The sequence below is a fragment of the Phyllobates terribilis genome, unplaced genomic scaffold (genome assembly GCF_046119375.1).
Source record: "Phyllobates terribilis strain yellow unplaced genomic scaffold, ASM4611937v1 Scaffold_181__1_contigs__length_3860067, whole genome shotgun sequence".
In the NCBI taxonomy this organism is placed as follows: domain Eukaryota; kingdom Metazoa; phylum Chordata; class Amphibia; order Anura; family Dendrobatidae; genus Phyllobates; species Phyllobates terribilis.
Genome location: NW_027362941.1, coordinates 2,858,850 through 2,886,482, shown reverse-complemented (window position 1 = coordinate 2,886,482; position 27,633 = coordinate 2,858,850). Strand labels below are relative to the sequence as shown.

Sequence of the window (27,633 nt, the reverse complement as noted above, 5' to 3'; positions counted from 1 at the left end):
AAAGTAATGATGGCCACTCGTTTTTCTTTACTTAGCTGCTTTTTTCTTGCCATAATACAAATTCTAACAGTCTATTCAGTAGGACTATCAGCTGTGTATCCACCTGACTTCTGCACAACACAACTGATGGTCCCAACCCCATTTATAAGGCAAGAAATCCCACTTATTAAACCTGACAGGGCACACCTGTGAAGTGAAAACCATTTCCGGTGACTACCTCTTGAAGCTCCTCAAGAGAATGCCAAGAGTGTGCAAAGCAGTCATCAAAGCAAAAGGTGGCTACTTTGAAGAACCTAGAATATAAGACATCTTTTCAGTTGTTTCACACTTTTTTGTTAAGTATATAATTCCACATGTGTTAATTCATAGTTTTGATGCACTCAGTGTGAATATACAATTTTCAAAGTCATGAAAATACAGAAAAAACTTTAAATGAGAAGGTGTGTCCAAACTTTTGGTCTGTACTGTATAAAAAAGGAACTAAATGTCCCTATAAATCACTCAAAACTCACCCCTGCCTATCAGCGGAGGTTGGCACCCTCTTTCCTACGCCAGTGGCGCCCCCGCTCCTCGGCGGCTGTCCCTTCTAGCCCTATATGTCCCTAGAGCTAGGCAGAATGGAAACAGTACCAAAAACACAACAGATATTAGTGTGAGGCGTCGGATATCACTATATGTATGAAAACTATATACCTGACATGTGGGACATATCTAAAGTGCTAGTGCTGTAAACCATAAACATATAGAGCAACGTCTCTTAGCACAATAATAGTGCCATGAAAGGTATATAAATGACACATAAAGCACTTCTAGGTCAGTGGTGAGTAGGTAGCAGACCAGCTAGCCATGTGTCATTCTAACATAACAGGGCCTCTTAACAGATATCAATTAGATTTTAAACATTACACCTTGTAGGAGCAAAGGAAACCCAAAACAGAAGATGAAAGGGTAATACCCCTTAAACTGACCCTGCCTGGCAGTGGAGGTTGGCACCCCATTATCCTGCGCAATGGCGCCCCCACTCCTCGGCAGCTATCCCTCCTGACTGTGTATGGCCCTGTTTATAATGCAGACGGGTAGGATAGGGTTAGGGCAAACTATGATATGCTTAATTAAAAGGAGCCCAGTTGATAATGGACAAAGATACCAATATAAGGCATAGATAGTAAATAAAAAGAAAAAACAGACACCAGCTCACCGTGACTCAGGTTTCCTGAAGCCCGGAATAGACGAGGAACCATTCGCTGGCAAATTGCAAGAAAAAAAGAAGGAAGGATTCCAGCTTCTAAAGTGTAGCAGACAGATCTTTATTCCATAAAAACAGATTCCGCAGTCACAGGATTAGCTACGCATTTCAAACGCTCCAATCTGCTTTCCATTTTAAAGCATTGGAGATCATTTTAGCTGAACAGTCTATCATAGTTGGCACTTCTTTATACATTTTACCCTCTCCAATCAACTTTTTAATTAAAGTACGCTGTTCTTCTGAACAATGTCTTGAACGACCCATATTTCTCTAATCCCCTCCACAACAGCACAAACAGGAGGTTGTCTCCCCATCCTAATTAGGGACAGAAAACACAAGAGGTTAAATGGCCCTCCCCTTCCCTCCATCCTCAGTGTTGTTCCTGTCCCTAAGGGATGAAGAGGTTTCCTTCTGGTGGGGCTGTGGCCGGCAAACAGCTTCCCGCCTTTTAGATACCTTCAGCCGGGCAGCCTTGGATTGATAGCCCCGTGCCTTCCTTCCATGTGCTGCTCCTGCTCCTGTGCGGGACCGCACGATCCTCCTGTGCTTAGGCAATGCTGGATGGTGAGAAGAGCGGCTGGGGGCCTCCAGTAGCCCCTCCACCAGTTTACAATGTCTCCCAGCCACTCTAGGGGTCTCTCCGGCAGTGTGAAGCGCACTGAGCAATTTAGTGAGGCGCGATGTTACTTCTGGTTGTGTTCCACGGTGGAACACACTGCCATTTTGGCGGGAAATTTGAAATTTAAAAAGACGGCGTAAGCGTCAAAATGACAGGACCTGACGTCAGGAGAGGGGAGATCTCATTCTATTGAATGAGCAAGGCGCTGGATCTCGGTTTCCTGCATAAAAGGTTCTAAAGATGGATGTGTCTGCCCCTAAAGCTGCATCTGCAGAGCCCAGCGCAATCCCTGGCCCAGTGAGTATGTCTGGTAAGGGTAGGTCCCTCCTTGATGCAGGATCCATCCTTATGTCTTCTCTTTTTTATTTTAGGGTGACAAGGATCCTGCACCAAAGTCAAAAGAAAAACCTGCAAGTCACAAGTGTGCCATTTGCAATAAAAAACTCCCATCTGCCCACTAAAAGGCTCTGTCAGCCATGTACAAAGAACATTATCCGCGAGGAACAACAGTCCTTCATGGATTAAGTCAGAGTAATGGTGTACCAGGAGATCCAGTCGTCCTTAGTCATCTTCTCACAATCCTTTTCTGGGGGTCCCTCAGTAACAAAAAATAGGAAATAGGCCCCAGAAGATAGCTCAGACTCGGAGGCAGAAGATTCAGCCCCAGAGAAATGGTTGGAGGAAGGCAAAGTCACTCAAGTCTAAAACACTGAGCAGGATGATAGGAAATTTCCTCTGATAACATGGATGAACTTTTACTCACTGTCAGAAACGCAATGGGAGTAGAGGAAGAGAAAACTTCATGCACGGTCCAAGACGAGATGATTGGGGGATTAAGATCAAGAAAGAAAATGGTGTTCCCATCCATGACAATGTCCAGAATTTAATTCTGGATGAATGGGAGTTTCCAGAAAGGAAGCTGAACATTCCATCTTATCTAAAGGACAACCTCCCTTTGGATGAGGACATCTCAAAATGCTGGACAGAAATACCTAAAAGACGACATTCAGGTGGCCAGATTAGCAAAAAAGACTACCCTACACTTGGAAGACTCCTCTCAGCTTAAAGATTCACTTGACCGTAAGATGGATAGTCTACTCAGGAAGTCACTGTGTCACAAGAACCATTGGTTGCATCAGTTAGAGGATCATATCAAGGGCGTACCCCTAGAGAAGATCTTCTGGCCTCACTGCCCTTCTTACAAAAGGCAGCGCATTTCCTAGCGGACGCCTCCGCGGGATCAGTCCGGATTGCAGCAAGAACTTCAGTTCTCTCTAATACCGCAAGAAGAGCACTATGGTTAAAGATGTGGAGTGGAGACATCTTGTCTAAATCAAAATTATGCTCCATACCCTTCAAGGGGGAATATGTGTTTGGTCCAGCACTGGACAATTTACTGGAGAAAGTATCTGTCAGGAAAGCTTGCCAGCCGGTGGCGCCCCCTTACCTCTCAGGTCAGTCAAGGTACTACACCTAGAGTAAGTAGTGCCAGGAAGCCGCCACCAGCGGGGGAAGACACTGTGGGGTGTGTGTTGTCCCTTACACGTCACTAATCCGTGACGCCACGATACAGGCACAGCTCTCTGGTGCCCCATAGCCTCTCAGGTCAGTCAAGGTACTGCACTTAGAGCGAGTGGTCGCCGGAGAGGCCGTCCTGTAGCCCACTGGGTATTTGAGGCCCTCTGCAGTGAGGGCGGTATATATACAATTCCCTGGCCGCGCCAGTAATATATATCCACACCTCCAACCGTCACTGCCAGCCTTCCTCAAATCCCCCAGATGGTATGCTGCCACCAGTCCTCGTTTGATACAAGTCCGTTAAAAGACTGATATTGGGTCAGGAACCAACCCGGTAGCATTTATGGCTTCGGGGAGGAGGACGATTACAGAACAAAAGAAACAGAACTATAAAATTTTATATTTAATCCAAAAAGGGAGGCAGTGTTTAGGAAAAATATATACACGGATGTTACAAAGGGGAAATTAAAATACATAAACAGTTACATAAAATAAAAGATAAAGAATGAAACTTACACTATAACGTTCGCTGTGACGACTCAATATAGTGGGAGGAGGTGTTCTCCAGATTGTTGTTATTTGAACAGGACCCGTTGCATAGAATTCTTATACCCCCCCAGCAATGAGTGCTTCTGTCTTCTCCCTAGATTACTTTATACCTAAGGAGAGACCTGGCCACACGCCCCTTGCGGTGACATCATGTGGGCTGGTCTTCAGTCTGTAGATTTTTATTAGAAATGCTGACTTTTGCGATAACTCATCGCCCGTTAATCGCAGAAGCTCGCAAACTGCGCCATATTTTCCCTCATGATTTTATCTTTATTTTGACATCACGCATCACATCACTGCAGTCTGCTATTCCGGGGTTCTTTCAAAACGGCCTCCCGATATTGGTTACGGCCCTGGAAAGCGACCTACATAATCCGGGGCTAATTTGGTCACTACACATATGGGTCCCGTTACTGTCGGACCTATAGAACTCATATTATTTCATAACTAATATCGGAGTCAGTTCGTCTACAAACTTTCCTTTGAGGCTCGGGAACTAGTCTTCACAAGTACACGTAAATTAGTGCAAGCCTGCGGTTGTAATTACCCCCTGCTCTCTCAGAGACAAGAGGCTTGGTTCCCTAACGAAGTTTTAACACTTCTTCCCTGGCCGTGTGTGAATAACTATTTATCAGTCGTGCGTTAATTGGGGCTTTGTGCTGGCAGAAGGGGAATAAGGGAGGGGGGTGAACATCTGTGTCAGGCAGATATGGAAGAACATTTTCCTGATATTAATGTTCCTGACAGTATCCAATAAAAAGAAATCTCTCCCAAAACTGAAAATCCCCAAAAGAAGACCTTTTCGTCCTCCACAAACATAAAATCCCTCATACAGAGTAAAGGGTAAATCAGGACGTTCGAGCTTACCCCAAAGGGGGAAGAGGTAAAAGCATCTTGCAAACCCAATGTTTTGATAGGCAATGATGCCAAGCAAGTGGGAGGCAGAATTTCAGAATTCTTCGAACAATGGCGGAAGATAACATCAAATCGCAAAATCCTAGACTGACTAAAATTGAATTTTCCTCCTTTCCCCCACAGAGACTGGAAGTAACATCTCTCCCATCAGCAAAACTTCAGAATGTCCTAGTATCAGAACTTCAGCAAATGCTATCCTCAGCAGTAATTTCTCCCGTGCCAAAGCGGAACAAGGCAAGGGCCATTACTCCAGATTACTCTTGGTAAAAAAAAAAAAAAAAAAAAAAGTGGCCCACCGAGTTATCAATCTGAAGCGTCTGAATCAGTATATTCTTTACCAAAGATTCAAAATGGAGTCGGTAAAATCCATGGTCCCACTAATTGGCAAAAACGTTGTCATGGTTACTGTGGACCTCAAGGACGCATACCATTATGTGCCCATCCATCAAGATTACCATCGATATCTGAGGTTTCAAGTCTCACTAAATCAGACTGTAGCGCCGGCGTCCCTGCCCTCTGTTAGGCAGGGACGCTGTTCCCCTCACCTCCCTGCTCCGTGCCCGGCGTCCTCCTCCCGCTCTGCTGGCAGCGCGCGCTCCTTCCCGGCCACTGTGCTTAGGGCGCGCGCGCGCTCTCCCTTCCTCTTAAAGGGGCCGCGCGCGCCGTCCTAAGGAGTCCCCGGCCAATGGCCGGAGGACTTCACCATATATAAGGCACCTCCTCCAAAATGGAGGTGCCCGAGCAATGTTGTTGCACTGTTCACTACTCTGCTTCAGCCCTCAGGTCCCGTTGCCAGTTACCTGCCAGATTCCTGCCTGATTACCTGCTACCTGCCTGCTAGTCTGAGGTCCGACGGTCTGCCTTACTACTCCTGTCAGTCTGTCTAAGGACCAGCCTGCCCGCTCACCTGGGAGCGCACACCAGCCACCTGCCTGCTTGCCTGAGGTCCGACGGTCTGCCTTCCTACTCCCGTCAGTCTGTCTATGGACCAGCTTGCCCGCTCACCTGGGAGCACACACCTGCTACCTGCCTGCTAGTCTACCTGGAGGCTCCGCCGTCACATGCTGTGACCACCTGCCTGTCCAGTGACTCCTGCTCGCTCACCTGGGAGCGCTCATCTGCTGCCTGTCTGCTAGCCTACCTGGAGGCTCTGCCGTCACGTGCTGTGACCACCCGCCTGTCCAGAGACTTCTGCCCGCTCACCTGGGAGCGCTCATCTGCCGCCTGTCTGTTGGTCTTCCTGGAGGCTCCGCCGTCACATGCTGTGACCACCCGTTTATCCAGAGACTCTCGCCTGCTCACCTGGGAGCTCAAGTCTACCATCAGCCGCCACAGGTCGTACCAACCCTTTACCCAGAGACTGCCCCGGTCACTTGCCGTGACCATCTGCCCGTTCACCCAGAGACTGCCCCAGTCACTTGCCGTGACCATCTGCCCGTTCACCCAGAGACTGCCCCAGTCACTTGTCGTGATCTCCTGCTCGTTCTTCCAGAGACTGTCCCGGTCACCTGCTGTGACTGCCTGCCTGGTCGCCACCCGCTCCCTTACAAGGACCGCCCCCTTGTATAGTAGCTCAGAGGTTCCGCCTCCCAGACCCGTTACAGTTTGCTCGGGCCATGGAACCCGGTGGCACCCAAGCTCCCTCGCTCTCGGACCTCTGTCATGAACTGTCCCGTCAGAGGTCCCAACAGGAGTCCATCCTGGGTCACCTGCGGAATGTCAATTCTCGCCTGGACACTCTGACTGCTCCACCAGCAACCACCGCCAGTGCCATGACTCGCAACCCGGCAGCTCCGCTGCCCACCAATATCATGGTATCCTAACCCGGACCCCGGCTTTCTGCACCTCCTCGCTTCGGAGGCGACTCCGCCCAGGCTCGGGGCTTCATTAATCAGTGCACCCTGCACTTTGAACTATTGTCCCACCAGTTTAACTCCGACCGGGCCAAAATTGCCTTCATCGTGTCCCATCTCACCGGGGAGGCCCTGGCCTGGCTAAATCCTCTATGGGAGAGAGGAGATCCCCTGGTGTCCGACTTGCCTGCCTTCCTCACGGCTTTCCGGAAAGTCTTCGACGAACCCGGACGGAAGACCTCATCCGCATCGTCTCTGCTACGCCTCCGTCAGGGAAGTCTCACCGTGGGCCAATATGCCATACGGTTCCGTACCCTTGCCTCGGAGCTGGCCTGGGATAACGACCCTCTGGTATCCGTCTTCTGGGAGGGTCTGTCCGGCCGTATTAAAGATGAACTTGCCGGTCGGGACGTTCCTACCACTCTCGATGACCTAATAACTCTTGCCACCCGGATTGACCTACGGTTCCAGGAGCGTGCCAAAGAGGTCACCCGTGAGAGGAGGTTTCCACGTCTAGCTCCTACTTTTCAGAAACCCGTCACTCCCTCCGTCTCTCCCCAGGTACACTCTCCTGAGCCTATGCAGGTCGACCAGACCAAGATGGTCAAAACCCGTCAGGACTTACGCCGTGCCGAGGGGAGCTGCTTCTACTGTGGCAGTAAGGAGCACCGGATCCGTGCCTGCCCAGAGAGGTCGGGAAACGCCTGTGTCTAGGTTCGCTCAGAGAGGTCGACCTAGACAAGAATAAATCCTCTCCATCTCTGCTGCTGTCAGTTTCAATCGTCTGCGGGGAGAACCGTTATTTCGAACTAGCCCAACTGGACTCTGGAGCAGCCGGGAATCTTATTTCACAGTCCCTGGTAGAGAAGTACCGCATCCCCACCAAACCTCTGGCTGTACCCTTGTCTGTTGCTGCCGTGGATGGGGGTCTCTTACCACGCCCCATCCAACTCATCACCGAATCCATTACTCTGCAGGTGGGAATGCTGCATTCTGAGAGTATCTCCTTTCATGTTCTGCCTGGACTCTCTCACGCCCTCCTGCTAGGTCTACCTTGGCTCCAGAGACATGCACCCGTGCTTGACTGGAGACCGGAGAAGTCCTTCGCTGGGGACAGGACTGCCATAAGACCTGTCTGGTTCCCGTCCATCCCGTCCGTCCTTCTCCTACCCCAGCTAATCTACCTGGACTTCCGATTCCTTATTGGTCTTATGCTGATGTCTTTAATAAAAAGGAAGCAGAGACACTACCCCCTCATAGACCATACGACTGCCCTATCGACTTGTTACCCGGTACTACTCCTCCCCGTGGGCGTATTTATCCATTATCCGCTGCTGAGACCCGGTCGATGTCCGAATATATTGAGGAGAATCTGGCCAGGGGATTCATCCGGAAGTCTACCTCCCCGGCGGGAGCAGGCTTCTTTTTCGTAAAAAAGAAGGACGGCTCTCTCCGTCCCTGTATAGACTATAGAGGCCTTAACCAGATCACGGTGAAAAATAAGTACCCCCTTCCGCTCATTCCGGAGTTATTTGATCGTCTGAGAGGGGCTAGAATCTTCACCAAACTGGACCTCCGTGGGGCTTACAACCTGGTTCGTATCCGTCAGGGGGATGAATGGAAGACGGCATTCAACACCCGGGACGGCCACTATGAATATCTGGTAATGCCCTTTGGTCTCTGTAACGCTCCTGCCGTCTTTCAAGAGTTGGTCAATGACATCTTCCGGGACCTTCTCTACTCCTGCGTAGTGGTGTACCTGGACGACATCTTGGTCTTCTCTCCGGATCTCCAGACTCACCGGAGGGACGTTCGTCAGGTCCTGCTCAGGCTCAGGCAGAATCACCTCTTCGCTAAATACGAGAAGTGCCTCTTTGAGCAGACCTCGCTTCCGTTTTTGGGCTACATTATTTCTCAGACCGGCCTACGAATGGATCCAGAGAAACTGTCTGCCATCGAGAAATGGCCCCGACCAGAGGGGTTGAAGGCCATTCAGCGGTTCCTGGGCTTCGCCAACTACTACCGCCTCTTCATACCACACTTCTCTTCCCGGACTGCCCCAATTTCCGCGCTCACCCGTAAGGGTACTAATCCCAAAGAGTGGCCGCCCGAAGCAGAGGAGGCCTTTCTTTCCTTAAAACAGGCCTTCTCTTCCGCCCCGGTGCTGCATCGCCCGGACGGCAACAAGCAGTTCTTCCTGGAAGTTGACGCCTCCTCCTCTGGAGCCGGAGCGGTACTTACTCAAAAATCATCTTCCGGGAGGATGGTAACTTGCGGCTTCTTCTCTAAACTCTTCTCCTCCTCTGAGCGCAATTATTCCATAGGAGACCGAGAGTTATTGGCCATCAAGCTGGCATTGGAGGAGTGGCGTTACCTGCTCGAGGGGGCTCTTCACCCGGTAATAATTTACACTGACCACAAGAACTTGGCTTACCTCCAGCATGCCCAGAGACTTAACCCGCGCCAAGCCCGGTGGTCCTTGTTTTTTGCTCGCTTTGATTTTGTTCTTCATTTTCGCCCGGCTGACAAAAACGTCAAGGCGGACGCCTTGTCTCGATCCTTTCTGGTGTCTGATCTCGAGGAAGATCCGAAACACATCATCGATCCCGCCAGAGTAATGCAGGTGGCTCCCGTGAGTCTAAATCGTCTCCCTCCCGGAAAGAAGTTCGTATCAGTACCTGATCGGGAGAAGATCCTTCACTGGGGTCACTCGTCTAAACTAGCTGGCCATGCCGGTCAGAAAAAGACCCTCCAGCTTATTACCCAGCACTACTGGTGGCCTACCCTGCACAAGGACGTAATAGACTTTGTTTCTGCCTGTGTGTCCTGCGCCCGCAACAAGGTTCCGAGACATCTGCCAGCCGGTCGCCTCCTTCCGCTCCCAGTACCTGCTGCCCCCTGGCAGCATATAGCAATGGACTTTATAACAGACCTCCCAGTCTCTGCCGGTTGCACGGTCATTTGGGCGGTCGCTGACCGCTTCTCCAAGATGGCTCATTTCGTTCCCCTGCCAGGCCTCCCGTCTGCACCCGAGCTAGCTAAAGACTTTATTCATCACATCTTTCATCTTCATGGCCTGCCCCTCCACATCGTGTCGGATCGTGGGGTACAGTTCACCTCACGCTTCTGGAGAGCCACTTGTAAACTACTAGATGTCACCCTGGACTTCTCTTCCGCTTACCACCCACAGTCCAATGGTCAAGTGGAGCGGATCAATCAGAACCTGACCAGTTACCTCCGGCACTTCGTTAATGCCCATCATTCTGACTGGGTGGATCTCCTACCATGGGCCGAGTTCTCTTATAATAATCACGAGAGCGAATCCTCCTCCAAATCCCCGTTTTTTGTAGTCTTCGGTCAGCATCCTCGGATTCCTTTTCCTGTCTCCACCTCTGTGGACAACCCGGCTGCGGAATCTCTCGTTAGCAAATTTTCCTCCATTTGGGAGAGTACCCGATCCGCACTCCTTCAGTCGTCCGAACGGATGAAAAGACACGCTGACAAAAAACGCCTGGATCCTCCACAATTTCGTCCCGGAGATAAAGTCTGGCTCTCATCTAAATATGTCCGGCTCAAGATACCTTCTTACAAGTTAGGGCCTCGGTTCATCGGCCCCCTGGAGGTCATCAGTCAGATCAACCCGGTGGCCTATAAATTGAAACTCCCGGCCAACTTACGGATCCCTAACTCCTTCCATGTATCTCTCCTCAAACCTGTGGTACTTAACTCTTTTTCCAAGTCTACAGGTACGCCTCCTGCTCCGGTTTCTGCTGAGGACGAGTTTGAGGTAGAGAACATTCTTGCCACCAAAAGGGTAAGAGGAAAGACCTTTTTTCTAGTAGATTGGAAGGGGTTTGGTCCTGAGGAGAGAACGTGGGAGCCCCGGGAGAACATCCATGCCCCTCTTATCCTTGCTAAATTTCTTTCTGGCCTAAAAAAGGGGGGGCCTAAAGGGGGGGGTAGTGTAGCGCCGGCGTCCCTGCCCTCTGCTAGGCAGGGACGCTGTTCCCCTCACCTCCCTGCTCCGTGCCCGGCGTCCTCCTCCCGCTCTGCTGGCAGCGTGCGCTCCTTCCCGGCCACTGTGCTTAGGGCGCACGCGCGCGCTCTCCCTTCCTCTTAAAGGGGCCGCGCGCGCCGTCCTAAGGAGTCCCCGGCCAATGGCCGGAGGACTTCACCATATATAAGGCACCTCCTCCAAAATGGAGGTGCCCGAGCAATGTTGTTGCACTGTTCACTACTCTGCTTCAGCCCTCAGGTCCCGTTGTCAGTTACCTGCCAGATTCCTGCCTGATTACCTGCTACCTGCCTGCTAGTCTGAGGTCCGACGGTCTGCCTTACTACTCCTGTCAGTCTGTCTAAGGACCAGCCTGCCCGCTCACCTGGGAGCGCACACCAGCCACCTGCCTGCTTGCCTGAGGTCCGACGGTCTGCCTTCCTACTCCCGTCAGTCTATCTATGGACCAGCTTGCCCGCTCACCTGGGAGCACACACCTGCTACCTGCCTGCTAGTCTACCTGGAGGCTCCGCCGTCACATGCTGTGACCACCTGCCTGTCCAGTGACTCCTGCTCGCTCACCTGGGAGCGCTCATCTGCTGCCTGTCTGCTAGCCTACCTGGAGGCTCTGCCGTCACGTGCTGTGACCACCCGCCTGTCCAGAGACTTCTGCCCGCTCACCTGGGAGCGCTCATCTGCCGCCTGTCTGTTGGTCTTCCTGGAGGCTCCGCCGTCACATGCTGTGACCACCCGTTTATCCAGAGACTCTCGCCTGCTCACCTGGGAGCTCAAGTCTACCATCAGCCGCCACAGGTCGTACCAACCCTTTACCCAGAGACTGCCCCGGTCACTTGCCGTGACCATCTGCCCGTTCACCCAGAGACTGCCCCAGTCACTTGCCGTGACCATCTGCCCGTTCACCCAGAGACTGCCCCAGTCACTTGTCGTGATCTCCTGCTCGTTCTTCCAGAGACTGTCCCGGTCACCTGCTGTGACTGCCTGCCTGGTCGCCACCCGCTCCCTTACAAGGACCGCCCCCTTGTATAGTAGCTCAGAGGTTCCGCCTCCCAGACCCGTTACACAGACAGTGTGCCATTTTCAGTTCAAGGTCCTTCCCTTTGGCATCTTCTCAGCTCCGCGGACCTTTACAAAAATTATGGCAGAGGTGGTCGCATTTATCAGGAAAGAAAATGTCTGCATCACTCCTTATTTGAACGCTTTCCTCAGCACGGATCCTTCTGTTCCCGACCTCAAAAACCAACTCCAATAAGTCCTTAGACTGGATCATAAATCTGGAGAAATCAGATCTAACCCCATCAACCCAAAAGGTCTTCTTAGGAATCCACTTAGATTCTCAAAATCTGAGATCCTCACTACCAACAACCAAGCAGTTAAATGTGAGATCAAGGATTCGGGTACTAAAGAACCAAAAGACTGTGTCTATGTCGGTACTGGGATCAATGACCGCATGCATTCAGGCAGTTCCCGGGCCCAGGCTCATACGAGAGTTCTTCAGACCTTTCTCCTCTCTCGCTGGGACAAAACTCCAGACATGCTCAATTCAAGAATCTCCCTTCTCCACCATGTAAAGATATCTCTCAACTGGTGGCTCAACCCAGGAAATTTGACCAAGGGAATTTCTTGGATTCAACACCCAATAGCTTCTTTAACGACATATGCCAGCAAAAGGGGTTGGGGTGCAGTTACATACCAGGGGATCTTTCAAGGCATCTGGGCCAAGAAGATGGACGACCAATCTTCAAATTTCAGAGAATTAAGAGCGGTAGAGGAAGTCCTGAGGGCAGCAGATTCTATACTCCAGGGAACACATGTCATAATTTAGTCAGACAACATGACAACTGTGGCCTATCTTCGTCATGAGGGCAGCACAAGGTTCAGGAACCTACGAGAGGTCTCAGCAAGAATTTTCTTCTGGGCAGAACATCATCTCCTGTCTCTATCAGCCTGTCATCTAAGATGAGCCAACAATATTCAGGCAGTGTTCCTGAGCGGGACGCATATAAATCCGGGAGAATGAAGCCTTAGTTCAAAGGTGTTCCAGCTAATAACCAGGAAATGAGGTCACCCAGAAATAGACCTGTTCACGAGTCGGCAGAATACAAAGGTGGATCAATAGTTCTCCATAAATCCCTGCGAGACTCATTCAAGGGTAGATGTGTTTTCTCACCCACGGAACTTCAGGTTGGCCTACGCATTCCCTCCAATTCCATAACTACCAAGGACATTGCAAAAAATCACAATAGACAAGGTCAGGACGATTCTGATCGCCCCTCTATGGCCAAAGAGAAGTTGGTTAGGGGCTCTGAACTTTCTAAACTCAAGAGAGTCCTCTTATCCTGCCTCCAGACCACGATCTACTCCATCAGGGTCCAATATTTCATCCGGCTCCCTACAGCTTATGCTTGGTAGCCTGGCTTCTGAAGCCTTAATCCTGAAAGCCAAAGGTCTCTCGGATGTCGCCATATATACCCTACAAAAAATCAGGAAGCAGGTCACTATTGTCATTTATCTATGGAAGACCTTTTCTGCATGGTATGGACGCCCATCGATCCATTTCATCCTGATATTGCCAGGATATTGGACTTTTACAGTATGGTCTATCAAAAGGGTTAAAACCTAGTACCCTGAAAGTCCAGATTTCTGCCCTAAGTTCTTTCTTTGACCAAAACCTGGCAAACCACCGATGGATAAAGAGGTTCATGCCAACAGCCTCTAGAACAGGGGTCTCAAACACGCGGCCCGAGGGCCGCATGCGGCCCCTGAGACTGCTTAATGCGGCCCGCAGGCCTTGGAACCTCCCATAATGATTGTGGCCTGGTCCTGAGGGCCGCCGAAGTCAGTGATTCTTTTAAGTTGAATGTTCTACAAATTAGGGACTAGCATGGGCCATTACTCAATATGGGGACCAGGATGGGCACATTACTACAAGATGGGGACCGGGATGGACACATTACTACAAGATGGGGACCAGGATGAGCACCTTACTACAAGATGGGGTCCAAGATGTGCACATTACTACAAGATGGGGACCAAGATGGGCACATTACTACAAGATGGGGACCAGGATGGGCACATTGCTACAAGATGGGGACCAGGATGGGCACATTACTACAAGATGGGGACCAGGATGGTCACATTACTACAAGATGGGGACCAAGATGGTCACATTACTACAAGATGGGTACCAGGATGGGCACATTACTACAAGATGCGGACAAGGATGGGCACATTACTACAAGATGGGGACCAGGATGGTCACATTACTACAAGATGGGGACCAAGATGGTCACATTACTACAAGATGGGAACCAGGATGGGCACATTACTACAAGATGGGGACATTACTACAAGATGGGGGACATTACTACAAGATGAGGACCAAGATGGAGGACATTACTTCAAGATGGGGACCAGGATGGGCACATTACTACAAGATGGGGACCAGGATGGGCACATTACTACAAGATGAGGAACAAGATGGGCGACATTACTACAAGATGCAGACAAGGATGGGGACATTACTACAAGATGGGGAAACTACTACAAGATGGGGACATTACTATAAAAAGTTGGTCAGAATTACTATATGGTGCTAATTGTAAGGAAAAAAATCACTCTATGTGGCCAATTAGGGGACACAAAAAGGAGATAAAAATTCCAAAAGCTGTAAAACTGTAAACTTGTAAAAACTATAAAACTGTATCATAGCCCATAAAATGAATGCCATTTAAAAGAATAAAATAAAAAAGCCAAAAATGTTAAAAAAAACTATCCAAACGGTATGTAGAAAAAACAATATGGTATGATTAAAAATTTCATATCATCCTACAAAGAATGCGGCCCTTTAAATTCAAATTTTTTCTATGTGCAGCCCATATACTTAACCGAGTTTGAGACCCCTGCTCTAGAATGTCCAAGAAGGCCCATTGTGAGTTCAACCTGGGATCTGAATATAGTTCTGAAGGGTCTAACTATCATGCCCTTTGAACCTATGACCCAAACTCAAATGGACAAATTATCTTGGAAGGCGGCTCTATTAGTAGCCATAACAATAGCAAGAAGAGTCGGCGAGATCCAGGCCCTATCCATTAGGGAACCTTATCTGAAAATCCCGGATGACAGAATAATCCTCCGCCTAGAATATTCTTTTCTTCCAAAAGTATCCCCTCACTTTCACATGTCCCAGGAAATAATTCTCCCATCCTTTTGTCAAACTCCAAAGGACAGTAAGGAATTATAGTTCCATACTTTAGATGTCAGAATAACCATCCTCTACTATCTAGAATAAACAGAACCTTGGAGAAAAGATCAAAACCTTTTTGTCCAATACTGGGGACCAAATAAAAGGAAGAAAGCTTCCAAGAACTCTCTAGCAACCTGGATTAAAAAGGCAATCACAGAAGCATATAAAAATCAAGACCTGCCTACTCCTGTGTCACTAAAAGCTCATTCCACCAGAGCCATGTCTGCCTCTTGGGCAGAAAGGGCCAGCGCTTCCATCGAGCAGATCTGCAGAGCTGCTACCTGGTCCTCGGTCCATACCTTTACCAAGCATTACAGATTAGATTTGATGTCTGTAAAAGATTTAGCCTTCGGCAGGAAAGTCCTCCAGGCTACAGTCCCTCCCTAACGTTATTCTTTGGTATTTCTCCTGTTGGTGCTGTCGTGGAGGGGATTAGAGAAAATAGAATTAGACTTACCTGTAATTTGGTATCTAAGACCCTCCACAACAGCACAGGTAATTTCCCCTCCTATGAAACTTTATGTTCATTTAAATTCCTTGGTGTTAATAAATATTTCAATCATTCATATTGTGTGGTCCTTGGAAAAACAGAGGATGGCAGGAAGGGGAGGGCTATTTAACCTCTTGTGTTTCCTGTCCCTAATAAGGATGAGGAGGAAACCACCTGTTGGTGCTGCCGTGGAGGGTAGAATTACTGCTAATTCAGTTTCTATTTTCTCAGGCTTTCAAGAAGAAATGCGTGCACATGTGCTGGCTTCACCCTTAAATAAGGGCCACCTGATTCATACCTGTTTCTTCACAGAATGATTGACCTCACTAATTGAACTCCACACTGCTATTATTTTGAACACACCCCCTTTCAATTATTCAAATACACAGACTCAAAAACATGCAGATCATGAAAGCGGAGAATCATTGAAATATTGAAAATATTCCTTCTCCCCTGTTATAGATTTTAAGAAAATGTCACTCTCCCCAAGCCCCTCTTCATCCCCCCTCCCTTATAGTATTTGTCACAGGAGAAATGCTGATGATCTAAAGAGCTGTCTGTATGCAAATTAGCACACAGGAGAAGTGGCTAACAGGCAGCTGCTAGCCCAAAGAGGTGGCAAACCCAATTAGCATGTGAGTGTGTTTTCCAGTGGCACAGGCTTGCGATAAATCTACACCTGGATGAGAAGGACGCGGCCCGTTAAGTTCAAACACTGCTCACAATAACCAGGACAATTCCCAGCTGCAACTCAAGGATTTTCGGCAACGACATGAAATATGGAATTCCATACGTCCGATAATAATGGGACCCATATTTTTAGTGGCACAGTCTGCCAAGGAACAATATGGATAATTTTCCGTAGCTGTACGCCCCTCCGGGGAGCGGTAACGCAAAAGTGCAGAATGACAAACCGCAGCTGTATTATGTGTGGTCTGTGAAGAAAGGTAAATTCATAATGAAAAATATGATATCACTTTCGGGCTTCTGCAATCAACCAGAGAGAAATGATCGCAGAAATCAGATATGCTAATAAAAATATGAAGGCTGGAGTCCAGCCCACGTGAGATCATCACATGGGTGTGTGGCAAGGTCTCTCCCTTCGGCATAAGAGACACGGCCGAAGGGGGGAAGGGGGCAGTGTTCATTGCCAGGGGGTATAGATTCTATAAGCAAAGGATCACGTTCGATTACGTCAAATGAAATTTGGTCGCCCCCCCCCCCTACAGCAATACTGAGTCGTCTCTGCAAACTTTATAGTAAGTTTCTTCTTTAATCCTGTTTACTTTGGGTAACTGTATACTCTGTACTGTAAATGTCCATTTCTAAAATCTTTGTATATTTTTCCTAAACCCTGCCACCCTTATGGATTAAATATAAAATTGAATAGTTCCGTTTCTTTTGCTCTGTAATAGTTTCCTCCTCTGAAGCCATATACACTACCAGCAAGCAGGCGTACGACCAGGCCTGTATTATATTTCAAACTGGGTCGGTGGTGGCAGCGAATAATATTAATTGGGCTATCATGAAGCTGGCAGTAACCGTACGGGGGCATATACACATATTCCATGCATTGGAATCCAGACGTGTATACGCCATACGCTCATAGGCCGCTTGCCGATAGCTATGTAGTGAGTAATTAGGATCGTGTGCGCGCGAATCCCTGCTCAATCCTGACAGAGTGACGACAGCGGTGGGATATTGTGTGATCTCTCCGATGTCGTCACTGACGTCCCTGACACGGCGTCTGTTGGTTTTCTTAGAATCTACTGTGTGTATTATTATATATATATATATATATATATATATATATATACACTGCTCAAAAAATACACTCAATACACTTATTTTGAGAACACTCAAATAACACATCCTAGATCTGAATGAATGAAATATTCTCATTGAATACTCTGTTCTGTACAAAGTTAAATGTGCTGACAACAAAATCACACAAAAATCATCAATGGAAATCAAATTTATTAACCAATGGAGGCCTGGATTTGGAGTCACCCCCAAAATTAAAGTGGAAAACTACACTACAGGCTGATCCAACTTTGATGTAATGAGCTTAAAACAAGTCAAAATGAGGCTCAGTATTGTGTGTGGCCTCCACGTGCCTGTATGACATCCCTACAACAATCTGTGGTGCAATGTGACGTTGGTGGATGGAGCAAGACATGATGTCCCAGATGTGCTCAATCGGATTCAGGTCTGGGGAACGGATGGGCCAGTCCACAGCTTCAATGCCTTCATCTTGCAAGAACTGCTGACGCACTCCAGCCACATGAGGTCTGGCATTGTCCTGCATTAGTAGAAACCTAGGACCAATCATACCAGCATATGGTCTCACAAGGGGTCTGAGGATCTCATCTCGGTACCTAATGGCAGTCAGGCTACCTCTGGCGAGCACATGGGAGGGCTGTGCGGCCCTCCAAAGAAATGACACCCCACACCATTACCGACCCACTGCCAAACCGGTCATGCTGAAGGATGTTGCAGGCAGCAGATCGCTCTCCACGGTGTCTCCAGACTCTGTCACGTCTGTCACATGTGCTCAGTGTGAACCTGCTTTCATCTGTGAAGAGCACAGGGCACCAGTGGCGACTTTGCCAATCCTGGTGTTCTGTGGCAAATGCCAAGCGTCCTGAACGGTGTTGGGCTGTGAGCACAACCCCCATCTGTGGACGTCGGGCCCTCATACCACCCTGATGGAGTCGGATTCTAACCGTTTGTGCAGACACATGCACATTTGTGGCCTGCTGGAGGTCATTTTGCAGGGCTCTGGCAGTGCTTCTCCTGTTCCTCCTTGCACAAAGGCAGAGGTAGCGGTTCTGCTGCTGGGTTGTTGCCCTCCTACGGCCCCCTCCACGTCTCCTGGTATACTGGCCTGTCTCCTGGTAGCTCCTCCAGCCTCTGAACACTACGCTGACAGCCACAGCTCGCATTGATGCGCCAACCTGGATGAGCTGCACTACCTGAGCAACTTCTGTGGGTTGTAGAGTCCGTCTCATGCTACCACGAGTATGAAAGCACAAGCAACATTCAAAAGTGACCAAAACATCAGCCAGAAAGCATTGGTACTGAGATGTGGTCCCCACCTGCAGAACCACTCCTTTATTGAGTGTGTCTTGATAATTGCCAATAATTTCCATCTATTGTCTATTCCATTTGCACAACAGCATGTGAAATTGATTGTCAGTGTTGCTTCCTAAGTGGACAGTTTGATTTCACAGAAGTTTGACTTACTTGGAGTTATATTCTGTTGTTTAAGTGTTCCCTTTATTTTTTTTGAGCAGTGTATCTGTGGGTAATATATATATATATATATATATATATTGCCACATTTCTGGCTTCAAACATAAAGATATAAAATTCAAATTTTTTTGGGAAGCATCAACAACTAGTGGGACACAATCCTGAAGTGGAACGAAATTTATTGGATATTTTAAACTTTTTTAAAAGATTTAAAAACTGAAAAGTGGGGCGTACAATATTATTCGGCCCCTTTACTTTCAGTGCAGAAGTTCAGTGAGGACAATGTTGTCCTAAATGACTGGTAATGATAAATAGAATCCACCTGTGTGTAATCAAGTCTCCGCACCTGCTCTGTGATAGTCTCAGGGTTCTGTTTCAACTGCAGAGAGCATCACGAAGGAACACACCAGGCAGGTCCGAGATACTGTTGTGGCGAAGTTTAAAGCCGGATTTGGATACAAAAAGATTTCCCAAGTTTTAAACATCTCAAGGAGCACTGTGCAAGCAATCATATTGAAATGGAAGGAGTATCAGACCACTGCAAATCTACCAAGACCCGACCGTCCCTCTAAACTTTCATCTCAAACAAGGAGAAGACTGATCAGAGATGCAGCCAAAACGGCCATGATCACTCTGGATGAACTGCAGAGATCTACAGCTGAGGTGGGAAAGTCTGTCCATAGGACAACAATCAGTCATACACTGCACAAACAGTCTTGTTTGAAGTTTGCCACAAGCCAACTGGGAGACACACCAAACATGTTGAATATGGTGCTCTGGTCAGATGAAACCAAAATCTAACTTTTTGGCCACAATGCAAAACGATATGTTTGGTGTAAAAGCAACACAGCTCATCACCCTCAAAACACCATCCCCACTATCAAACATGGTGGTGGCAGCATCATGGTTTGGGCCTGCTTTTCTTCAGCAGGGACAGGGAAGATGGTTAAAATTGATGGGAAGATGGATGGAGCCAAATACAGGACCATTCTGGAAGAAAAGCTGTTGGAGTCTGCAAAAGACCTGAGACTGGGACGGAGATTTATCTTCCAACACGACAATGATCTTAAACAAAGCAAAATCTACAATGAAATGGTTCAAAAATAAACTCATCCAGGTGTTAGAATGGCCAAGTCAAAGTCCAGACCTGAATCCAATCGAGAATCTGTGGAAAGAGCTGAAAACTGCTGTTCACAAACTCTCTCCATCCAACCTCAATGAGCTCGAGCTGTTTTGCAAGAATGGGCAAGAATTTCAGCCTCTCGATGTGCAAAACTGATAGAGACATACCCCAAGCGACTTGCAGCTGTAATCGCAGCAAAAGGTTTAACTCAAGAGGGCCGAATAATATTGCACGCCCCACTTTTCAGTTTTAAATTTTTTTAAAAAGTTCAAAATACCCAATAAATTTCGTTCCACTTCACGATTGTGTCCCACTTGTTGTTGATTCTTCCCCCAAAAATTAGAATTTTATATCTTTATGTTTGAAGCCAGAAGGGGGTCAAATACTTTCACAAGGCACTGTGTATGGGTATAACTGTGTATATTATATATATACATATATATATATATATATATATATATATATATATATATATATATATATATACACACCCCTACACATACACAGTAGGGGAAATAAGTATTTGATCCCTTGCTGTTTTTTTTAAGTTTGCCCACTGACATGAACAGTCTATAATTTTAAGAATAGGTTAATTTTAACATTGAGAGATAGAATATTTAAAACAAAAAAAAAATCAAGAAAGTCACATTGTATAAATTAGGTAAATTTATTTGCATTTTGCAGTGAGAAATAAGTATTTGATCACCTACAAACCATTATGATTTCTGGCTCCTACAGACCAGTTAGACGCTCCTAATCAACTCGTTACCTGCATTAAAGACAGCTGTCTCACCTAGTCACCTGTATAAAAGACTCCTGTCCACAGACTCAGTCAGACTCTAACCTCTACAACATGGGCAAGACCAAAGAGCTTTCTAAGGGTGTCAGGGACAAGATCATAGACCTCCACAAAGTTGGAATGGGCTAACAAAACCATAAGTAAGATGCTGGGTGAGAAAGAGACAACTGTTGGTGCAACAGTAAGAAAATGGAAGAAATACAAAATGACTGTCAATCGACATCAATCTGGGGCACCATGCAAAATCTCACCTCATGGGGTATCCTTGATCATAAGGAAGGTGAGCGATCAGCCTAAAACTACACGGGGGAAAACTAGTTACTGTAATGATCTCAAGGCAGCTGGGACCACAGTCACCAAGAAAACCATTGGTAACACATTACGCCTTAAAGGTTTAAAATCCTGCAGTGCCCACAAGGTCCCCCTGTTCTAGAAAGCACATGTACAGGCCCGTCTGAAGTTTGCCAATGAACACCTGGATGATTCTTTGAGTTATTGGAAGAAGGTGCTGTGGTCAGATGAGACAAAAATTTAACTGTATGGCATTAACTCAACTCGCCATATTTGGAGGAAGAAGAAGAATGAGTACAACCCTAAGAACATCGTCCCTACCGTGAATCATGGTGGGGAAAACATTATACTTTGGGGGTGCTTTTCTGCAAAGGGGACATAACGACTGCACCGTACTGAAGGGAAGATGGATGGGGTCATGTACAGCGAGATTTTGGCCAACAACCTCCTTCCCTCAGTAAGAGCATTGAAGATGGGTCGTGGCTGGGTCTTCCAGCAAGACAATGGCCCAAAAGAGACAGCCAAGGCAACAAAGGAGTGGCTCAAAAATAAGCACAGTAAGGTCATGGAGTGGCCTAGCCAGCCTCCAGATCTTAATTTCCTAGAAAACTTATGGAGGGAGTTGAAGCTCCGAGTTACCAAGCGACAGCCTCAAAATCTTAATGATTTAGAGATGATCTGCAAAGAGGAGTGGACCAAAATTCCTCCTGACATGTGTATAAACCTCATCATCAACTACAAAAACATCTGACTGCTGTGCTTGCCACCAAGTATTAAGTGTTGCTTGCCAGAGGGATCAAATACTTATTTCTCACTGCAAAATGCAAATAAATGTATCTAATTTATACAATGTGATTTTCTTTTGGATATTCTATCTCTCAATGTTAAAAGTAACCTACTCTTAAAATTATAGTCTGTTCATGTCTTTGTCAGTGGGCAAACTTACAAAAACAGCAAGGGATCAAATACTTATTTCTCCCAGTGTGTGTGTGTAAAAAATTATATATATCTATATATATACATATATATATATATATATATATATACATATACACACATACATATATATATACATACATATATACACACACCCGTTTTATTTATCAAATGAGTTGCAAAATGATTAGAAGATATAGTCCAGACAAGGTTAGAAATAATGATTTTTATTTGAAAGATTAATTTTCTCCTTCAAACTTTGCTTTTGTCAAATAATGCTCCCTTTGCAGCAATTACAGAAATTGCAGACCTTTGGCATTCTAGATGTTAATTTGCTGAGGTAATCTTGAGAAATTTCACCCCATGCTTCCTGAAGCCCCTCCACAAGTTTGATTGGCTTGATGGGCATTTTTTGCGTACCATACGGTCAAGCTGCTCCCACAACAGCTCAATGGGGTTGAGATCTGGTGACTGCGCTGGCCACTCCATTACAGATAGAATACCAGCTGCCTGCTTCTTCCCTAAATAGTTCATGCATAATTTGGAGGTGTGCTTGGGTCATTGTCCTGTTGTAGGATGAAATTGGCTCTAATCAAGCGCTGTCCACAGGTTATGGCATGGCGTTGCAAAATGGAGTGATAGACTTCCTTATTCAAAATCCCATTTACCTTGTACAAATCTCCCACTTTACCAGCACCAAAGCAACCGCAGACCATCACATTACCTCCACCATGCTTGACAGATGGCGTCAGGCACTTCCAGCATCTTTTCAGTTGTTCTGAGTCTCACAAATGTTCTGTGTGATCCAAACACCTCAAACTTTGATTCGTCTGTCCATAAAACTTTTTTCCAATCTTCCTCTGTCCAATATCTGTGTTCTTTGGCCCATATTAATCTTTTCCTTTTATTAACCAGTCTCAGATATGGCTTTTCTTTGCCACTTTGCCCTGAAGGCCAGCATCCCGGAGTTGCCTCTTCACTGTAGACGTTGATACTGGCATTTCGCTTGTACTATTTAATGAAGCTGGCAGCTGAGGAGCTGTGAGGCGTCGATTTCTCAAACTAGAGACTCTAATGTACTTGTCCTGTTGCTCAGTTGTGCAGCGTGGCCTCCCACTTCTTTTTCTACTCTGGTTAGAGCCTGTTTGTGCTCTCCTCTGAAGGGAGTAGTACACACCATTGTAGGAAATCTTCCGTTTCTTGGCAATTTCTCGCATGGAATAGCCTTCATTACTAAGAACAAGAATAGACTATCGAGTTTCACATGAAAGTTCTTTTTCTGGCCATTTTGAGAGTTTCATAGAACAAACGTAATGCTCCAGATTATCAACTAGCTCAAAGGAAGGTCAATTTTATAGCTTCTGAAATCAGCCAAACCGTTTTCAGCTGGGCTAACACACTTGTGCAAGGGTTTTCTAAACATCCATTAGCCTTCTTACACAGTTAGCAAACACAATGTACCATTAAAACACTGGAGTGGTGTTTGTTGGAAATGGGCCTCTATACACCTATGTAGATAATGCAATAAAAACAAGACGTTTGCAGCTAGAATAGTCATTTACCACATTAACAATATATAGAGTGTATTTCTGATTCATTTAAGGTTAGCTTCATTGAAAAAAAAAAGTGCTTTTCTTTCAAAAATAATGAAATTTCTAAATGACCCCAAACTTTTGAACGGGTGTGTGTGTGTGTGTGTGTGTATGTACTACTTTGCAGCAAATCAATTCACAGTAAAGTGCTCAATTGCATGGTAAAGATGTGTCAGTTCTCACAGGACTGTATTGACCCACTTTCAAGTTCTTTAAAGGGATTCTGTCAGTACAGAATGGCTGTTCAAACCAAGTACAGAAACTCGGTGCATCATGGTGTGCAACCTCCCATCTATCTCTAACCCTCCCCCCTCTTCTTTGATTGATAGTGCTGGCTTTATAGAGCCAGAGAAAAGCAGAGATAGATGAAAAACAAGCAGGTGGGAAGTTGTACTTTGGCCACGCCATGATGCACTGAACGCCTGTGCTTGGTTTGAAAAGAGATTCTGTGCTGAATTATATTTTTTAATTTAAATGTACCCCACTGTCAAAAGAAATACTACATAGGTAAATGTCCAAAAAGTCAGTGCATTAAACTGGGTGCTGTATTGGTGTGACATGTACAGATGTAAAATTTGTCAAGTACAAAATTGGATGCACACTCTGAAGTCGTAAAAAGTCAAAACTGTAAAGTATAAAACTGCCACGTTATTTACCCCATATGGTGGACAACATAAAAAAATCTGTAACAAAAAAAACCTACAGCTGCAGCTCTCAGAATATGGCAATACAAAAACAAATTATTTTAGCTATAATACAGTTTTTAGTGTGAACAATAGAAAACAAAGAATCTATATAAATGTGGTATCAACATTATCATAAAGAACCAAAGGACATTGTATGCCAGAAAAACAATAGTAAAGGAATTGCTTTATTTATTTTTTATTTGTTCCTTCTTCCTCCCAAGAATCAGGATAGGGCTGGGTTCCCACAATGAATATTTAGTGAGTATTTTAGCATGCTGCTTTTCTGCGGCATTTCTGAACCTATTAAATTTTTTTGTATTTTTTTTCCATTGCATTTTTTGTCTCGTGTTGGTATTTTATGGTGTAAAAAAAACTACTTTGTTTGTGATACTTTCTGGAATATGAATTTGACAAAACTATTGATACAGTCATACATGTGCGGATTACATGGATTTTTAGCATACAGGAGCATCTCACTTAATTAGAATATCATCAAAAAGTTAATTTATTTCAGTTCTTCAATACAATAAGTGAAACTCATATTATATAGAGTCATTACACACAGAGTGATCTATTTCACGTGTTTATTTCTGTTAATGTTGATGATTATGGCTTACAGCCAATGAAAACACAAGTCATTATCTCAGTAAATAAAATAATTAATAAAAAAACACCTGCAAAGGCTTCCTAAGCATTTAAAAAGGTCCCTAGTCTGATTGTTCCACAATCATGGGGAAAACTGCTGACTTGACAGACGTCCAGAAGGCAGTCATTGACACACTCCATAAGGTCCCAGAGTTCCAATTTTCATTTGGAAATCAAGGTCCCAGAGTCTGGAGGAAGAGTGGAGAGGCACACAATCCAAGCTGCTTGAAGTCTAGTGTGAAGTTTCCACAATCAGTGATGGCATATATGGTCGACACAGTTGTGTGCCTGTCTAAAAAGACAGAACAGTGCCAGAATAGAGGCCACATGGAGTCCAAAGTAACTCCATCTGCCTCATTATAGTAAATGGTTCCGTCAAGTGTTTCATTTTTGGAGACTTTCATGGAAACACAGACGTAAGTGCTTAGCATAGAGCACAGGATAAAACTTAACTTAGCCTTCAACATGATCAAAAAAATGTTATGTTTACCAAAAATGCTATAAATAAAAACTTCAACTCATCCCACAAAAAAACAAGACATCTCTCAGCTCCTTTCATCTTTCAATTGAAAAATAAGATGTTTCCTTGTCACAGGTATCTCAAAGGTTCTAGAAAAAGCACCATGGCTAGCCCCCCAACTTCTTCAAATAAAATCCAGTGAAATCTGAGCTCCCAAATCCATCCCTTCTGAGCCTTTGTGTGTGTCTGTGCATAAACTACAGTCAGTGTCCACGTTTGGCATTGCTGTAGTGGCTAGAGTCCACTTAAATTTACAGGGTGCATGTATCCAAAAGCACAAGCTGGGCACAATGTATGGGCACCAAGTTGGCATATTTACAATTTTCACTCCGCAAAATCCACTCCAAGCTATTCTCTTGAAAAAAAAAACATCTGTGGGGCTGAAGTAGTCACTGCACCCATTAATGAATTCATTGAGGGGTGTGATATTCATTATGAGGGGCTATGTAAATGGCACCTATAAACTTTGAGCAAAATCTGCATTCCACAAGATAAATAGAGGTCCTTCCTCCTTGTGGCCAAATAGTACTACACTTCACATATCACCGTGTTCGAGAGAAATTGTGTAGCAAACTGTTTGGTCTATTTTCTCTTATTACCACACGAAAAATGAAAAATTTGCATGCAACTTTACATTTTAATGGTAAAAATGTAATTTTTTTTTTATTCCCTTGGCTGGATGTTAGTATTTTGAACCCACAAGTACCTCACAAAATATCACTACACTGCTAGATGAATTCCTAGAGCATTGTAGTTTCCAAAATGGGGTGACCTGTGGGGTGGGGTCTGTTATTATGGCATCGAAGAGGCCCGGCAAATGGCGCTCACAATCTATTCAAGAATCTGCATTCTAAATAGCGCTCCTTCCCTTCCGAGCCCAGCCGTGAGACCAAGCAGTAGTGTACAACCAGATATGAGGTATAGAAACTGTATAACAAATTGTGAGGTACATTGTCTCCTATTGCCCTTTATGAGAATAAAAAAATTGTGGCTAACGTAACATTCACTTCATTTTTTGCTTACATGGCCCAATCTTAAAATTTCTGTGAAGCACCTGTGGTTAAAAATGCTAACTACACCCCTAAATAAATTACTTGAGGGGTTCACTTTTCAAAATGAGGACCACTTGTGGGGATCTCTGCAAAGCAACATGCCACAATCTGTTCCAGACAAATATGCAGACCAAAAATCAAATAGCGCTCTTTCCTTTCCAAGACATGTCATGAGCCAAAAAGAGTAGTTTTTGACTACCTATGGGAAATGACTGCGCTTGGGAGAAATTGTCTAACAAATATTGGGGTCCAAGTTCTCTTAGCAATATTTTTTATATAAACAATATTTTTGTGGAAAGAAAATGTAAATATTTTTTCATAAAAGTAATATTTGTAAATTTACCGTATTTTTCAGACTATAAGAAACCAAATTTACCATATTTTTCGGACCATAAGACGCCCCTAAGTTTTAGAGGAGGAAAAAAGAAAAAAATGTAAGCAAAAAATGTGGTCATGATGCACTGTTAAGGGGTTGGGAATCTGCTGCTGACACTGTTATAGGGGTAATGTCCCCCAATTCTTTTAATATCCCCCATCCTGGTATATATGGCCCCCTCCTTCCTGTTATATGTGGCCCTCGTCCCCATTCTGATATGCATGGCACCTCATCCCCATCCTGGTATGCATAGCACCCCCTGAGCCCCATCCTGGTATGCATGGCACCCCCTGATCCCCATCCTGGTATGCATGGCACTCCCTGATCCTCATCCTGGTATGCAAGGCGCTCCTCATCCTGGTATGCATGACACCCCTCATCCTGGTATGCATGGCACCCCCTGATCCTCATCCTGGTATGCAAGGCACCCCTCATCCTGGTATGCATGGCACCCCTCATCCCTCTTCCTGGTATGTATGGCACCCTACATCCCTCTTCCTGGTATGTATGGCACCCCTCATCCTGGTATGTACGGCACCCCTTATTCCTCATCCTGGTATGTATGGCACTCCTAATCCCTCATCCTGGTATGTATGGCACCCCTCATCCTGGCATGTATGGCACCCCTCATCCTGGTATGTATGACCCCCCTCATCCCTCTTCCTGGTATGCTTGCCACCCCTCCATCCTTGTATGCTTAGCACCCCCTGATTCCCATCACGCTGCACACAAAAATAAACAATTACACTACCCTCCTCTCTCCTCCATCTCTGCATCCTGCTCTGCTGCTGACACGGATCTCAATGTGTGAGCCGTGCATGGCGTAACTGCCATGCGGCCTCACACTGAGATGCTATGCCGGAATAGTCACTGCTCCCCACGCCGGGACTATGGACGTGGGGAGCAGTGA

The 27,633-nt window shown here is 46.0% G+C and overlaps 1 protein-coding gene across 4 annotated transcripts in view; it reads right to left on the bottom strand.

Annotated features, from left to right (window-relative positions):
* The window catches only part of XKR8 (XK related 8), a 98,812-nt gene that overhangs the window by 57,777 nt on the left and 13,402 nt on the right, over positions 1-27,633 (bottom strand). Inside the window, exon 3 of one of the 4 annotated variants that reach the window (XM_073664976.1) lies at positions 22,099-23,085. The exons of the other annotated variants lie outside the window; for them this stretch is intronic. Within the exon in view, the coding sequence (XP_073521077.1) occupies positions 22,910-23,085 (176 nt within the window). The 3' untranslated portion in view covers positions 22,099-22,909. Of the gene's footprint in view, positions 1-22,098; positions 23,086-27,633 lie in introns of those variants that run through there. 4 annotated transcript variants of the gene reach the window in all.